This window comes from Carassius auratus, unplaced genomic scaffold (assembly GCF_003368295.1).
Source record: "Carassius auratus strain Wakin unplaced genomic scaffold, ASM336829v1 scaf_tig00005214, whole genome shotgun sequence".
Taxonomy (NCBI): domain Eukaryota; kingdom Metazoa; phylum Chordata; class Actinopteri; order Cypriniformes; family Cyprinidae; genus Carassius; species Carassius auratus.
In genome coordinates, this window is record NW_020523638.1 from 1,974,353 (window position 1) to 1,992,916 (window position 18,564).

Sequence of the window (18,564 nt, forward strand, 5' to 3'; positions counted from 1 at the left end):
GTCTAAATCAAAGCCTACGGGAAGAGGAGAGCAAGAAGTGAAGGAAAGGAAAGGAAAGTGAACACTACATAAACTAAGAATACAGATTCTACAAAACAAATGTTTCAGTGTTTCAAAGTTGCTTCCACAGTGCACAATAATCCATCTTTGCACCACAACTGTGAACTCAAAACCCAGACAACACCACAAAACGGGAGCATTTAAATGCCAAACCACATGCTATGCCTTCCAGAGAAAATCCACTGCAAACTGCTAACTTTATATGCTTCCAAGCACATCTGCTCTAAAAAAGCAACAAACAGATTATGTTTTTTGCAGTCTAGTGTCTGAATATGCAGTAGAGGTGGAAGAGGGTGTTTGTGTGATTGCAATAAGCTGGGAACACATGTTATCTTTAATGGTTATTAATGTGCAGCTGGCAGAAATGAACGTTGAGCCAAGAGAAAAATTACTTTCATGAGATTAGACCATCACACCAGGGGCAGGAACTTGCTCTGTGAAAGGCCATTTAACCACAGAGCTAAAAACAGAAAGTGTGGTGAATAGTCACAGCTTTTTTGGTTGACATATAGTGGGTGTTTTTATGAGTTTTTATGAGCTCAAAATGTGCCAAAAGTTTACAATGGCATCAGTAGTTTTGTTTGCAAACTAATGCTTAACAGTACAGACGTCCAGAGAAGACCAAAACTTGAAAGTAGTGTCCAATGCATATGTCACTCATATGCATTTATTAGTGTTTGTCATCATCATATCCATTCATTATTTTTCTGAATTCTGAACTAAATGTTAGTGATTTTTTTTTTTTTTTTTTTTTACATGTGACTGTGTCATTTAGTTAACCAATGAAATCGGCTGTGGGGTACTGTCCAATCAAAATCAATCTTTGCTCCATTAAGATCAATGGTACATGTTTCTGCCATAGATACTCAATAAAACACAACTTCAGTGGGATTCTATATACCCTGTGTCTATGGTATCTTATGCATGTAGATTAAATCTGATTAAGTCGATAGATGAACAATGTGTTTGTGATGGGTTATATTTTACACTTTTATTCAACAATGCAGAAACAAATCTTGCACCAGTACTATAATGTTAAATAGTACTGTTTAATAGTCTGGATGCATTAATAATGTTTGTCTTAAAAAGGTAATTTATTTATTTTGCTTTGGTGCATCAGTATGAAATTTTAGTTTCAGATTTCGCAACATTCTTTTGCAAATACTTTAATAATCCAGTTTTATGAACATGGAGTCCTACAAAAGGCAGTATGATCCACACCGAGATCTGAACATGCTGTACCATCATCTAAACAGAGACTGCATGAATAGACAAAAAATTTAAAGCCATAGAATAACTGGCAAATTTAAACAACCTTAAAACTACATTTAAAAAGTGCACCAAGGAAAAAGCCTTTTTAAAGGCAAAGGGTGGTCACACCAAATTATTGATTGAATTTATTTAACAAGTTTATTTATATATAAAAAAATAATTCATGCATTATTTTTTATTTTTTTAATTAATGCCTTCTATTAGGACCTAAAACTTATATCATTCAAAAACACTATCGTTCAAAAGTTTCAGGTCAGTATGATTTTATATATGTATATTGACTGATTGATTGATTGATTGATTGATTGAAAATAATATTTAATGTGTCTATTGCTTTTATTCAGCAATAGACACATTAAATTACCCAAAATGACAGTAAATACACTTACAATGTGAAAAAAAAGTTATAATAATAAAAATTCATAAGTATATATTAATTAATTAATTGTTTTAATAAATTCAGTATATTAAAATCATGGGCGTAGGTTTGGGGGGGACACTAGGTGCTAGTCCCTATCAACATTTTGAGATGACAAATTTTTCCCCACCAATATTAAGCAAGCTCCTTTAGACTGCTATTTGTATCTTTGCACTGCTATTTGGATCGATTCTAACGGCCAGGACGACAGTACAAGAAACGTTGTAATTTGATTTGCGGCGGGGTATCTGACAGGCTACACACGCGGGCCGGGACTACTTTTGTGCTTGCACTAGCAGCGAGCGGGTGGTTTGTGTGCGCGCGCATGTTGACGAAGGCCGACGTCAAAGCTGAGTCTAAACATACGCCCATGATTAAAATGATTTCTGAATGATCATGAAACAATGAAGGCTGGTGTTTTGATGCTGAAAATTCAGCTTTGCTATTACATTAATAAATTGTATTTTAAAATATATTAAAATTACGGGAAAAAAATTATGTGCAAGATTTACTAATTTGTTCCCTTAATATACTTAACATGCACACGATTACTATTGCGTTCCCCTGATTTGCTAAAACAAATTAGTACATCGTGAGCACTATTTATAAATCGAGTGAACAAAATAGTAAATCGAGGGAACACAATAGTAATCGTCTGCATCGTTTTAGTATATTGAGGGAACAAATTAGTAAATCGTGCACACAATTTAGCCTATTATTATTATTATTTATTTTTTTATTACTATTTCAAATAAATATTATTATTTTTGCTGTATTTTTTAATCAGATAAATTTAGTTTTGGTAAAGTTAAGAGACAGCTTTCTAAAACAATAATAAAAAATGTCTTACAGAACCCTTATTACAGAATGTCTTATTTTTTATGTTTTTGGGAGTGCAAGTGGGTGTAATGTTCCCTTGTAATTTTAAATCAGTTACACATGTGGTGGGTTCCATGTTGTGTTTTTTCATGATTGTAGTCCTCTTTCACTTTCCTTGTCTCTGATGCATTTGTAAAGATAAAGGCACTGGGCTAATTAATGCTAAAATCACTGCAGGAATGTGTATGTGTGTGTGTGTGTGTGTGTGTGTATGTGTGTGTGTGAGAGCATTTGTGTGCGCGAATGAAGTCAGTTCAAAGAACAGCCTCCTGCAGTGCATCTGCTTCAATTACCGAGCAGCAGATCTATCTTCACATGACCCACGCATCATATTACACACTCACTGGACAGGACACACACACATAGGGGTTGAAACATCTTTCATCTTCAACTTCCAGTTCCTACACTCATAAGGCTCTGCTGATTTTTCCGTTTGTCATCCCTCGTTCCATTCCTCTCCTCAGAGTCATTTCTGCCACGAGGTATTGAAATAGAAAACAAATTCAGTCTCTGTAATGCAGCCGATGTACACCTGAGAGCCTTTCCACTGCTCTCACTGTATGTTTTTCAAAGTGGACATTTTTCTCATAAAACTTCAGCTCTCTTCATCTGCCCCTTGATGCTCTCTCTCTCTCTCTTTCTTGGTCCGTCCCAGAGGTCTGTTGCACACAGTTGAGCTACAGAGCTTTAGAGAAGCTATTAAATGTCCTTTTGTTGAAATTGATTAACAGAAAGGACACTATTAATTGAAAAATATCCACCAAATCAAATAAAGAAAGCCAGCAAAGACCGATACGGGCCAAGAAATGTAATAATCTATAAATATGGACAGATGGCACCATAGCTATGAATCATTTCCGATTATTTATGTTCAGAACCTGTGACTTGCGCAGAGGTCACTTGTAGATAACTGCGTTTAAAAGGATTATTTCTACCCCTCATAACCCTATTAGCTCCATATCATGGCTCGAAGACAGTGTGGCCTGTTAGCCTAATTAAAACTAATTACTGATGAAAGCTTGATGTAAGGCAAATCTGAGGCAACGCTCTTGTCAACACAGCCTTGATCTCTCTCTCTCTCTCTCTCTCTCTCTCTCCCCCGGTGGAATCCATCTGTTGGAGGTGATTAATCGAGATTACGGTGACCCTCGGTGTGGGACTCACTTGAGCCATGGCGGTATCGCACTGACTCGCTGCGTCAGGCTCTTCACGCTCCGCTTAATTCATGTCATCGGGCTCCAAAGATCAGCTCCTACAGGGGGGCTTGTAACCTCCTTCAGGAAGCGTGTCTGAGGAAAGGTCTGTAGCAGTACATCACCGCTCCCCAACTGACATCCGACCGCCGGAGCGCTTGACTCAGGTGGAGAAACTCCCACACTGGCCCATGAGTGGATTAGCATTTTAACTGAGGTGACTCTGTCAGTACATTGACTGTTGGATCCCATGTTCCCCTCTATAGTTTTCGCTTGGAGCAGTTTGAAATGAACTACTGCTACCGGCGGATTTTGCTTCCTCACCATCTCTGCAGAAAAACTTCACCTGAGAACGCAATCTCTTGATGATCTAGCAAAGACCATCAACATCATTATCAGCCAGATTATATCAACTGACCTTAACATCACTACACAAGTTGGATTTTACAACGCTAATGCCAGTTAGATCAGCCAGGTACCTGGGAGGAAAGTTAGACAGCGAATTCACTAATCCAAAACAGACACCCTTTTTAGAAAAGTGAGAAAAGTAAAATCTGGATTATCAAATGAAGAAAAATCTGTGTTTTGTATTATTGACAGTTGATATCTAAAGCAGTGTTTAGATGGAAAAGCAGCCCTGTCTAAGCAGTGATACAGCTGTCTGATTTCCTCTTTAATGTGCTGATTCATGAAATGAATGGCAATAGAACAGTATTTATCACAGAATTGAAAACCTGTGAAATGACATGGAGTGGAGTCTAATTATATGTTTAACGGCTGGAAGTCATCCAGCTACAACACCTTTTTCACTCAAATGTTCAGCTTTGCTTTGAATTAGATAATGAGTATATACATTAGGTATATATGTGCTTTTAAAATGAGGAGCATCCAAACAACATGTATTATTTGAATTTCATGATTCAATTTGAGAGTTTGTTTTCTATCAAAAGTAACACAACAAAGCTCACTTGCCATTCCTGGATAGCAAGTGGTCTACATGTAATGTTTAGTGAAGTTTTGTTCATGCATGAACAGAAAACAGCACAGACTGAAAATAAATAAATAAATAATGATCTTGAGATCATCAAAATGAAGACACATATCAACACTTAACACAATGTTATTTAAACCAGAAAACACTTAATGAAATGTAACTTTCCCACCTGCCATTATCATCTGTAAAACAATTTAAAAGTAACTTTTAATCAACTTAACGCTATCTTGCTGAATAAATGCATTCATTTAATTAAAAATACAATCTTTTACCTCAGCTCAACTCCAATGATTTAGTACGTCAAAAACCAGCAAACAGGGAACTTGTGCCTCTTCGGAATCTAAAACACAGAAGCCGAGAGAAATCCTTCTGCCTGTTCATGCATGACTCCCTGAGCTCCTCCGCTTGAGACCTCGTCTGGAGCTAAGCGATAGCCAAAGCACTCACTCTGCCCTAAAGAGTCTGGAGCAAGAGCCTCATCCTCGCCCAAACTCTCCCGTTAGACCTCAAATACCACGACCACGTGCCAGACAATTACAGGGTGAACCAACAAGCAGCAAGTGGCACAGGACCCGTGTAAAGCAGAGCCAAAAGCTCCGCCAAATGATTAGTGAGCGGACAGTGAAGTGTGACAGCGAGCGCTACAGCACTGAATCCCAGCTGGTGAAGACTTTTAAAAGTCCTTCAGATGGCCAAACAAGGTCTCAGATGAGAGGACACAGGAATGGGAATATCTAATACACCATCACAGGTGTTGTATTTCACTAATACCTCATCAAAAATGCTAATATGTTGAATCATCATACGTTGGATTACCTATAAATGAGATGTTGATTAATTGGATGATGTTAAATTATTATGAATCCTTATCGAAAACTATTGGAGAAAGAGAACATATCGGAGAGAATTCATAAATAATCGAGAGACTGCCGCAAATTGATTCCATTATTGCACGGGCAAATGGACGAAAAGCATGTCTTTATACAAATGCAAACATTTTAACATATTACAGCACTCTTAACTTTTAAGTCAGAGTATCAGTGACGTATCTTACTGATATATATTTATTGTATTCCCACGCTCATTAACAGGACCGTTGATGTTTGTGTAGATCCAAGCTGGAGATATTCACACTGATTTTTCCTTATGATGAATAATTATTGCACAAGAATTAGCAAAAAATTAGGTAATGATTGATGGTGTATTCATTTGAATACAAACACACAAAACCAATTAAAATGACTCATTTAAAATAACATTCCTCGAAAATTGACTATTTCAAGCCAATTATATTCAAGCATAATTGCATTACAATAAAATAATGAAATGTAAGTATTATGAATTCCTTAATAGCATATATTTGAAGAAGAAGTCACGGCTGCAAGGTGTTCTTAATCATAAAAAAATAATAATGTATCACATCAATAAGCACATTGCTTTCCTGCAAGCTTTTCTTAATACTATTTCCATCTGCACTGATTGTTCTAAATAACAATGATTATAAGAGATTAATGTGGCACTTTTTTGACTCACAGGGGTTATTAGGTTTTGGCAATTTCTTAAATGTGAACTTAAAGAGAGATGTGTTTTAAGAGCCTTAATTCCTTTAGATACATTTTTAATTACTCTTCATTAAGATTTAAAACGAAATGCATTTAATCAACCAGCATAAAAAATGAGAACACCTAAAAACATGCAATTACAGTATGTTATTAAAGTTTAATTTTCTGATTAATCAAGCGCCAGTCAAAAAATCGTTCACCACATGACAAGTGTTCACCCCTATTTTTATTTGACAAAAAAACTCAAAGTTAAAATAAATGAAAATTGATCTACACTCACAGGAAAAAAGGACAGGGGTGCTACACTTTCAAAATGCACAACTTTGTAGCGTGCACATTAATACCTAAGGTGTACATATTAATAGATTAACTCGGTAGCACTTTATTTTACAGTCCTGTTCCTCATGTACATACTATGTATTTATTATAGCAATTACAATAACTATGTAATAACTAGGTACTAACCCTGAACCTACCCCTAAACCTAACCCAACCCCATGTAGTTACCTTGTATTACCAGAACTTTCTTAGATAAATACACTGTAAGTACACTATAAGTACATGTTAGTGCACATACTGTAAAATAAAGTGCAACCATTAACTCTTTCCCACCACTGATTACATTTTTCATCATTTACAACACAAAACTTCCCTGTCTTTGATTGTTTTACAACAAGCCGTGTTTTCACTGTTATACGGTAGGTTGTGCTGTTATGGATCTTCTAAAATGGTACAGAACTTCCAGATCCACAACAAGTGAAGAAGATATTTGTAAACCAGACAGAGTAAAAGAAGTTTTTTGTGCACAAGACAGCTTATATGATCACCAACAGCATATGTGACGATATGTTATAGAGTCAGCTAAGTCAATTTTGAGAAAAATCAAGTTAAAGTTTTCTGAGGATTCCGAAGCAAAATCACAGAGCAACCGTGCATATTTTCCTACAATTCTTTTCTTAATAATAATAACTATATTATTAGTCACATAGCTGTTTTTTTTATTTTATCTTTGTAATCTGAAGTCAATATTGTGACCTACTGTAATGCATTGATATAATATAATGTTACACATCAGATTTTCCCCCAACGATTAACTAAATGTTAATGTAAGACATATTATGTTTGTGTGAATCTCGCCAAGACATATTTGTCAACGATGTACTTTATAAGGGAGATTACATCCTCGCTGAGAGGTGCGTCTTATAGATGCATGCAAATGTCAGTCAGTGCGATCATTTTGATATCATTAGCATGGGAGTGTAAATCATATTTTACTGGTTCAGATTCATTTCATACAGAATTCACTATGAATATTCATAAAGCTGGAAAGCTGCGCTTTGCAACGATATATCCTTGTGGTATAGGCCTAGGGTACAACTTGTGGTGAGAAACAACAGCAGTAGTCCAGAAGTGAGCAGATAAAAAGGTACTCCTCTCAGAAAAAGTACAAATAAAGATCATTTTAGATGTTTAATTATTATTTGAAGCATCGGAATGACTAGAAGTGGGCTTACTGAACTAATTTTTGTTAAAACCTCAAATCTGACCAAAACTGACATTTTTAACTAATGTGATCACGAGAAAAATGTTGATGAGGAAAACAAGATTTGGAGGTGTTGATTGACTTAGACTCCGACAATTCACATTTTGATCATCATTCTGAATCTGATCCAGACAAAGTCTTGGACCCAAAAGCAATTTTCTTTTTCTTTTTTGTATGATTTTTCTTTTTCTTTTAATAGAACTTAAAACATTCATATAAAAACAGAACGAATGAAGATATAATTTCTTTTAAAATAATAAAGAGTTAATATCAGGCCATTTTTATTAACTTTTGAAAGTATTTTAATTTTTAAAAGTTTTGAAAGTGTACAGCCCCAGTGCTGACTATTTATTTATTGTTTTTATTTATTTATTTGTTCAGAGTAAATTATTGAAACTTATAAAAAAAAAAAAAATGTAGTTGTAATTTTAAATATTTGATTATGGTCACTTGTGTCTTCAAGATTTTTACTGAATGACTGCTTTTTAAAACTTGAAATTATGCTAAACCGAAAAATGGTCATGACAATCCAGACAGTTCAAAGGATCAAAGGCACCTTAAAAGCATGACCGCCTGTCTCTTATATCTGTCTGTCCCAGAACTCCCAGAAGAGACCCAGCACCTCCCTGAGAAACAGCAGAAATGACGATGTTCTCACCATAGCCAGTGGCACGATGCCAACTAAGTCTTTCTGTGCCAGGTGGATGTGCGTCTCAGTTTCCTCGTTGCCGGCCCTGATGCCCGGGTATTCCACCGCCCAGGAAATGGACCTGCTGCCTACCGTACTTCCAACACCATCCACCTCCAGATCCACCTGAACCACCTTCTGCCACCCCGGCTCCACACTGAGGAAAGAGAGAGAGAGACAGAAACCAATAAGTGCTTTGAAAATCACAGTTTTCTAATAATACACTCAATGATTTTAAAAGAACGGTCACAAGGTAAAGAACAAGGTAGAGAATTTTCCTTTTTTATATATTAAAAAAAACAATGAGTACATGCATGCGACCACATAAAGAGAGTGGAAAATAACAGATCGTGTGATGTAACAAGTCTCCAGAGAAGGCAGGTTTGAAGCCACGTCAAGTCACTTAGAATTTACTGCCACGAGTCGATCGAGGAACAAGGAGACATGCAAGTGAGAGACATCAGAACTGCTGAGTGCGATGACACAGCTCCAGCGATGCCTGCACCGCAACACATTAAAGAAGGATAGAGAGGAGAAACCCAACAGGGGGGAAAAGTAAGGCAGGAGGTATAGGAAAGAAAGTGATATGGAGAGACAGGCAACAGATGGAGGTAGACACATATAGAGAGTATAACTGACAGAAACAGAAGAATGAACGAGAGACAGAGAGAGTCAGACAGAGAGAGCGAGTGAGAGCAAGGAAAAGAAACAAAGACACAGAGTCTTAATTTTCTGCCTGAGGTGGTGATCACCTTGCCTCAAACTGCATGCAGAGTTGAAGAACAACAACACTGTTTCTAATGTTTTTCTTGGCTTTACATCAGTGAACTTAAAAAAAGAAAATGACCAGGATAGATCCATATACTAGAAGCCTCTTTGTAATTTTAGTTTGTCAAGTTACAAGCTACTATTTATTTTGAGTTGAGTTGAGAGCTGCTGCTCTGAAAAAGTGAAGATTTACTACAAGCTACAAAAAATAAACAGAGGACATGCAAAAGGCCAATATTCATAAGAAAACTAACAACTATCTAATAACTATCCAATAAATGAATGGCTTCTTAAAGTTGCAATTTGTGGTCAGTCTGTGCGAACAGTAAATGTACATTTTGGGCCAACTTTTTCCACTTGTAACTTCACTACTAGCGAGAAATTAGCACTGAAGTTGCCTACAATAAACAAGCCCAGTTAAGCTGACAGTATCAAAACTGAAGAGGTAAATCTTTCCTATGCAACAGTAAAAACCTTTTTACATAAAGGTCCCGATATACTCAAGGCTAAGTTTTTTTTTCGTTGTTCGTCGCGGGGTAAAACTAAGTTCGAAATACGTGAGCAGCAATATACTGTTGTCGAAAATCCCAATGGCGCCCACACTGCTGAAAGCATTGTTTAGATGAATATGTAAATATGTGCTGCATGCTTTCCTCTCGGTAGCAAAATAAACACAAGGAAAATTAGAAAACAGCATTAATTTTTTATATAAAGCATAAGAAAAGCATCTGATCATAGCAATACGGGTATGTTAGTTTGAGCTCTGGAAAGTAGCACTCCAGTAAAGTCATGTCATGTTTATTCATGCCATTTCGTTAAATAATAGGAGCGCACACCTCCTATTACATTATCGTCATAGACCAATGGTAGTATGAAGGTGTTTTGCAGCAGTTTCAAACTCTCAAAATTAATTCATTTTGGCATGATATGGACTGAAATGATGCCACATCAATTCGTTCTTCAATTTGGAAGTATATAATAGCACATGTACTGTACAGGAACTGAACTGATTCAATAAAATGAATGAGACTTTACAATGAGAGAGAGGTTTGTCTGAATGATGATCGGTTAGAGAGAATCTCACTTTCTTAGGAGAGAGATGACTGTCTGAATGACTTACCAGAATGGATCAGATTTTTCAATGCTACATACAGAAAAGGATGGTCTAAATGGACTGTCCAATGCTACATATGAGAGAAAGGACTGTCTGAATGAACTGACTCTCTAGAATGAATGCTGCATACAGGAGAGGGCTGTCTAAATGGACAGATTCACTAGAATGGGCAAGACTTTCCATTGCTACCCTTAAGGGTCTTTTTTAACAAACCAGTTCACTACAATGTGTAAGACTGTCCAGTGCTACATATGAAGGATAGAACCATCTGAATGAACCAATTCACTACAGTGAGTCAGAGTTTTTAATTCTACCACAGAGTGCAGCAGGCAGAGCGGGCAGAGGGATAAGTCTAGAACAGGCGAGAATCTAAATGGAACCTAGTGTATTTTGCTATCTGGGACATCTGAACTAACGTATTCACCTTGATGAATTAAACTTTCCAATGATACATACTCTATGAGGGACGGAACCAGTTCACTAAAATGATTCAGGCTTTCCACGGTTACATACTGAGAAGGACAGAACCATTTGGCCAAACCAAATTACAATGAGTGAGGCTTTCCAATGCTACATATTGTATGAGGGACAGAAACATCTGAACTAATTGATTCAATACAATAAATCATTACAACGAATCAGACTTTCCAAATGTTAGATCTGAACAAACAGATTCACTTTTTAATGTAAATGTTACTATGAGGAGACTCCCAGAAATTGTAAAGCGCTTTGAGTGATTAGAAAAACGCTATGTAAATGTAAGGAATTATTATTATTATTATTATTATTATTACTAACAGGTTTGTAAAAACATGCATGCAGCATGCTAAATCGCATTGTTGAAAATAATAAAGCCAATTCGTTAACACATCTTCACAAAGCCCATTTTTGACAAAACAGGCTGTAGACACGTTCTTTTTATAGTAAGACCAAACAGGGAAACATGAATAGCAGGAGTGTCTACTCTCAGAGCACATTTACGTTTCCAGATTACACATTTACAGAAAGAGTGAAAATGAAAACGGCACCCCAAATCCAGTTTCATTACGACAACTCTATCTCTTGAGAGCATCTTTCATACAAATGATAATCCTCTCCTCGAACAGCAAGAGAGTCAGACACTGAGTTTATAAAGAAACATCCCAGTTGTGAATCAACAACCCAATTTTCCTGACAAAAAAAGAGGTGCATTGAATGGCAAATGAAAATGGAGAAAGCACTTTTCATTTCAGGAACACTGACACTGCTCGTTTCACTGGTCCCATGGCACACACGTCCTCAAAGTTTCACAACACCCTGTCAAAACAGATGCCGAGCTGTTCTGAGGACCAACACAATCAGAGAGTCAGAATCAGAGGCCCAAAGAAGACAACAGATCCAACAGTGATTGTCTTGCAAATCAACACTAGTTACTTTTGATTATAATGAGGTAAATGCTGTGCACCTCAGGATATCAATAGATTTTGTGTATGTTAAAAACAAAATGTATTGCAGTCTAGTGAGCATAGTAAGTTATGCCTTAAAAACATTTATAATTTTAAAGTGCTCCATCCTGGAAACCCAAATATTGACAGTTTTACAATCAATGTGTGTGTGTGTGTGTGTGTGTGTGTGTTGCAATTGATTAATAACTCCTTTATTTCTTTAAAAGGTGTACTTTTATCTTTTGTTTGTTGTGCTGTCACATCTTGACCTTATGCTGACACCTAGAGGTGTGGATGTAGCCAGTGTTGTTATTATTGTACTAATATAATATCTATATGTATTTTTTATTAGATTATTTTTTTAAATATATAAATTAAAATAACATTTTCATTTTATTATTATTGAGGTAAAAATAATGTGACAGAGCTTTAAACTTGCCCATTAGTTTGTAAAAAGCAAAAGGAAATCATGTTTAAAAATGTTTCATAGATACAACTTTCACTCTGCATTGGAAAATATAAATGTAGCACCTAAACATTTGACATAATACGGCTTGATTTCACATATAACAAAAAATAGCTTTGGAATTATCATAGGCAGAGAGTATCCTTCAGCAAATTTTGCCCTTCTCTCTTTGAAGCCCATGTGAAGAAATACAGTTCATGTGTGAGAGGGAACCAGAGGAAATTAGAGAGAGGAGGAAAGAAAGTGTCTTTGGGGATTTGCAGAGATATGAAAGCTGCTCCGGCAGGTACAGCAGCAGGAAAGGGACGCTAGAATAGAGGGTGACAGCATTCTTTCGGGAGTGACAGCAAAGGAGCAATAGTGAGCAAGGAGAGAAGAGAGAGAATAAAAAGAGAGATAGGCACTGAGCACATTTAAAACCATCCCACAACTCTTGCAGTTTTGCTTTTCTTGAAAAAAAAATTTATTAAAAGAATTGGTTTGAGAAAAAGCAATTGGAAATGCCTGTATGACAGAAAATACAGTTTTACTATTTGTAGTTATACAATAGTTTGTGTTAAGAGAAGAAAGTTGGATTCTATTTTGATCAACATTTCAATCTGACAATTCAATGAATCGTCCACACACAAACACACACATACACACACACATTTGTTTTTGTGAAAATTGGGGACATCCCATAGGCGTAATGGTTTTTATACTGTACAAACTGTATATTCTATCACCCTTCACCAACCCTACCCCTAACCCTAACCCTCACAGGAAACTTTTAGCATTTTTACTTTCTCAAAAAAACTCATTCTGTATGATTCATAAGCATTTTGAAAAATGGTGATGGATGAGATGATGACTATGTAAGCGCTTTGAGTGTCTAGAACAGCGCTATATAAATGTAAGGAATTATTATTAAAAATGGAGATATGGGTTATGTCCTTATAAGTCACCCTCTCCTTGTAATACCTGTGTCATACTCATGTCATTATACAGAGTTGTGTCCTGATATGTCACAAAAACAAAGAGTACACACACACACACACCAGGAATACAAATAACATTATTTCTAACAAAAAAAAAAATCTATAAAAAGTGTCCTGTCATCCATTGGTTGGACAAAGAGTTACATACAAACATAATTTATAATGAAAAACTATGAGGGGCACAGTAATACATCGAATGCATTAAACTGATCAAAAGTGATAGTAAAGATATTTATTATGTTCCAGAAAGTTTATATTTCATATAATTTTTTTTTTTCATAAAATAATCCAATAATCCTACAGTTTTCATAGTCATGAAAATAAAGAAAACTCTTTGAATGAGAAGGTGTGTCCAAACTTTTGGTCTGTACTGTATTACATTTTGATAATAATAATAATAATAATAATAATAATAATAATAATAATAATAATAATAATAATAAATGTTTCTTGAGCAGCAAATCAGCATATTAGAATGATTTATGAAGGATCATGTCACGTGACACTGAAGACTGGAGTAATGATGCTGAAAATTCAGCATTGCATCAAATATATATATTACATTTTACAATATATTACGATACAAAAATTGTAATAACATTTAAATATATTACTGTTTTTGTTGTATTTTTGATCAAATAAATGGAGCTGTGGAAGGCAAAAGTGGTGACATCTTTCAAAAACACTAGAAAAATGAATAGACCCCGGACTTCCAAATGAATAAATTTAAATAAATAAAAATAAATAAAACAATAAAATGCTTTTAAACCTCATTGAAGCTCCATTACTGTGCATTATTGTAAACAAGTTTTGTTTTGATTGTATCAATGATTTTCTGTGGTATTTGCCAGCATGCCACAGATTATGTTGATTTTGGTTAAACTGCAGTTAACCTTAAACACTAATGTATACAGGTGGTTTTTTCATAATAACAAATTATGTTTTAAAGAATAAGATAAAGAATGTATGTTTTTTAAAGAATGTTTTACCAGTTAATTGACATGATACCATTTCACAGACCATGTCAACAATGTACAGGTAGCTTTAGTTTCATATTAGGCTGGGAGTGTTTCAGAACCATGGACAGAGACACAAGACAAGGACAACATGCTAAAACTAACTACCCACTATTTTCTAGTGGTCAGTTAGTAGCAGAATAGTTTAGAACAAGGCACAGTAAAAGCCAAAATGTCTTCTTTATGAATGTGTACCCCAAAGAAAGACTGAACATTCATAAAACACATCCTGTTAAACCATGCTCCTGAACACTGTGCCATTTGTCCTGATGGCATCATTTATTTGCAAGTGTTGTTTTAGCAGCTGATTCAATAAAGGAATTATGCAATCAGGTAATGTGCAGGTTCTCACAAGGTTGTTTAAAATAAAGATTGCCTTCATGCCTAAAATTTACTGCAAAAATGATTGTTTAAAATAAAACCACATTTAAAAGCAGTTCTCTGTGGGCTGAAACTGAGAAATGTAATTAGTTTTTGTTCCATGAGCCTTATTTGAATAGAAAGGAGTAGTGTTTGGTCAGAAAAGAATAACAATATATAGTGCATAATTAGTGTATATTTGATGTGAATTAGATGCCAGGTTTTGTAGTGAGACAGCATGCGACGGTTGCAGCTGCTTTGTGAATTCAGCCGTTACTGCTTTCCAAGTTCAAGTAAAGTTTCAATATTTTTAAACTTTATTTATTTCTATTCTAAAACCACATTCAAATGACGAGCATGAACATGTTAGGTGATGACACGAAGATAGATGTAATAGCCCAAAATATATCTGTCGGCAAATTTCTACCGGTTTATCACAAAACCCTAGTTATAGTATTCCCTATCACTAGTAGTCAAGTAAGCAAAGCCTGCCTGTAATGATAATAATTACTTTTCCTTGCATTGTGAAGCTCCTAGCTGTTTACAGCTCCTCATCCCATAGGAGAGGCTCTACACACAGCAGGTCAGATGAGCTCCTGGTGAGTGTCTGCAGGGACCACATTTAAATGCCAGGGAGAGTCAAGTGACAGAGCAAATAAACAATTTCCCCACTGAGGTGATTTATTTCAGTGCCAGGTCTCTAGGGACGGACATAATTGAAAGTGTTTGCATCATTCAGTTACTGGAGTAAATGTTTCAGCCAGAAGTGTCATCTCATATCCTTTTTCTAACAAAATATCTTACATAAAAGCACTTTAAGTATTTATGTCTGATTTGACAAAAACATCACATGTGTTACATTATATGTTAAATTACATGTATTTTATTTAATAGGACATGTGCATATGTTGTACAAAACACTCAGGTTTAAAATTATTAGATGGCTATAAATTCTAAAAAAAATTATGCATTTTTTGCAATGTAATTGCAGTATTGAGTATACAGAAAAACTTCTCCAGACACTTTAATTGTCAGCAATAGTGAACAGGATCTTATTAGCAACTTGGGTTTCTCTTTGGGGCCAACTACTTAATGATTACAGTGCCAACAATATCAATACATAAATAAATAAATAAAGATTTGACTAGGTTCTTATTGTGAATTTAATTTGTTTAATTAATTAGCATCACCACTAGATGTCAAACCAAGTGGTCAACATAAAGAACAGCAGTTATTCACATCAGACCAGTCAGATGAGACCCAAGACTCAAAACTACGAACCAAACTGATAAATCTATTGAAACTAAGTTGAAAACTTGGCTCATTCCAAACCTATTCAAATTGTTGACATCAGATGAATAAATACATTAACACAAGCACCCACCTTTACCCAAGAGAACCCACATTCCACAACTCACCAGTACCACGGGAAAAATAAACCATATATCACCATAAATGTGAATGTGAGTCTGAATTGAATGTGGGGAGATAAAAATAATAATGTGAATAATAGCAAAATACATAAATAAATACAAAATCTTATTAGTGAGATGACCTCACAGGCTGCACACAAAAACAAACCAACAGCACAACTGTCTGGGGATGTATATTATACATAAAACTTTATTTACTTACTATTATTAAAACAAAGGTATATAAAAGATAAGAGAAGCTATAGAAAAAGGCGTTTGGCATCTGAAAGTAAGCCATCCTCATGTTCAGCCAACCTGCTTTCACTGCTATTCTCACACATTTATATTTTGGACTATTTAAAAAGGATTCAAGCAGTGCACGTACCCCACATAAGGCCTGGGCGGGTGAAATGCCTTACTTTCTGTCAGTACATAGCAGAATAACTAAAAAGGAAAACACATTTCTCAATAGGCATAGTTCTAAAATTATATGCCACTATTCAAGACTGTTTTCTTGTCCCAGTAAAACACTCACTCGCATGCTTTTGATGGACCGCCTGGCTTCCTATCAGAGACACACAAACATGCAGACCTGATGAGAAATGTTCCGCCAGGTTGTTTATTTGGCAGTTCGCAACAACTCTACTGCTTTCTCCGATGCACACACACACACAAAGTCACACGGGTGCAGTCATAAATACCTGTGACAGATCCTGTGTTCAGAAGTAGTGTGTCGTTGCGCAGAACCAAGCTTGACTAGAAGAAAACCCAATGGCCATCATACATATTCAAACACCCCACAGCCAGAAAGAACTACTCAATTTTCTCCTCACATAATACACATAAATGTGTGTGTGTGTGTGTGTGTCAACCCATACTGCATAACAGAAAGCAGAAAAAAGTCAAGAAAAATCAAGAGTTCAACTGCAGAAGGAGAAAAGATTATAATAAAAAGTAGGTCAAACCTTCAAATGCTTTTGAGTAAAATGCTAGTGGGTACTAAGGGTGCTTTCTTCCATTTTAAAGTAAAACAAATAAATATAAATAAATAAATAATATGTTGCTCATAATTGCAACTTTATTTCTTGCAATGTGACTTTACACATCAAAGCTCTTAAAGGTTACTTTATTTATAGAAATTGTGAGATTTTATTAAATGTTTGTCAATTGGAATGAGTCCAAACCAATTTCAGATTCCGAAAGTTCTCTTTAAACACACTTAGAAAAAGCTGTCATCAGGGTGGGACCTTTTAAAAATGTACACTTTTGTACCCAAATTATACATTTTACTAACTTTTGAAAGGATATCACACCACTGACAGTACTTTTGTACTTTTTTGTACCCTTTTGTACCCATACATTTTCTGTTTATATGAACCTTTAACATTGTAATCCATTCACATTGTTGTTGATATGTCAATTTCATGAATTCCAAACAAAAGTTCTTCACATGAGAAAATCTGGTGCATATATATATATATATATATATATATATATATATATATATATATATATATATATATATATATATATGCGCCGGATTTTCTCATGTGAAGAACTTCACATGAATAAATAAAATCTCACAATTTCTATAAATAAAGTAACATTTAAGAGAAACATACAGCTTTGATGTTTAAAGTCACATTGCAAGAAATAATGCGTATGAATATGTATGATGGCCCTTGGGTTTAAATCGGTATATATATATATATATATATATATATATATATATACATATATATATATATATATATATATGTAAATATGTAAATACTGTAGCTTTTACAGCGAATATGATACATTTTTAGTCAACTATGGTCGCAACTTGTATTTTCTGACATAGTGTTTTCTGAATCTATAGTTACTATCATTCGCAAACACCATTGTGAAGTTCAACATGTGGTTAGAAGCATAGTATATGCTAGTATGACATGTGGATTTAAACAGGTCACACTCTAGAGAAATACAAACAAACTAATGTATAGAGCAATCTACCATTCCATGCATATGCAAATTAGATTTGACCTCTTTTAGATTCTTAAGAGAATAAAAGCATAACTTCTGACGTATGCTTACAGTATGTGAGCTTATTCTAGTACCACAGGGGAACCCCAGAGTAAGAAAACCCGCAAAAGAAATGCAGAGAACAAAAACAACAAAGCAGTCTTTAGATGCCATGTTTGTTCTTTACAGCATTGTACTGATTAATTAGCAGAAGTTATCACTCCACCAACTGCTTGACATCATTATCAACAGTTCCAACCAAGGTGGTTTCAATAGTGACAAAGGTTTTGTGACATTTGTGTGAGTAGAATATTTAAATGAATTATGCAAGATGATTTAGTAAGGTCTGCGGTAGTCAGTTGACTTGCATTTACACCATTATTTAACACTCCCCGACAAGCGTGACTTAACCCA

General features: G+C 35.2%; 1 protein-coding gene across 1 annotated transcript in view; it reads right to left on the minus strand.

Annotated features, from left to right (window-relative positions):
- LOC113070746 (transmembrane protein 132C-like) overlaps positions 1–18,564 on the minus strand; it is a 196,396-nt gene that overhangs the window by 49,730 nt on the left and 128,102 nt on the right. Inside the window, exon 4 of the mRNA XM_026244168.1 lies at positions 8,580–8,766. Coding sequence (XP_026099953.1) covers positions 8,580–8,766 — 187 coding nt within the window. The remainder of the gene's footprint in view (positions 1–8,579; positions 8,767–18,564) is intronic.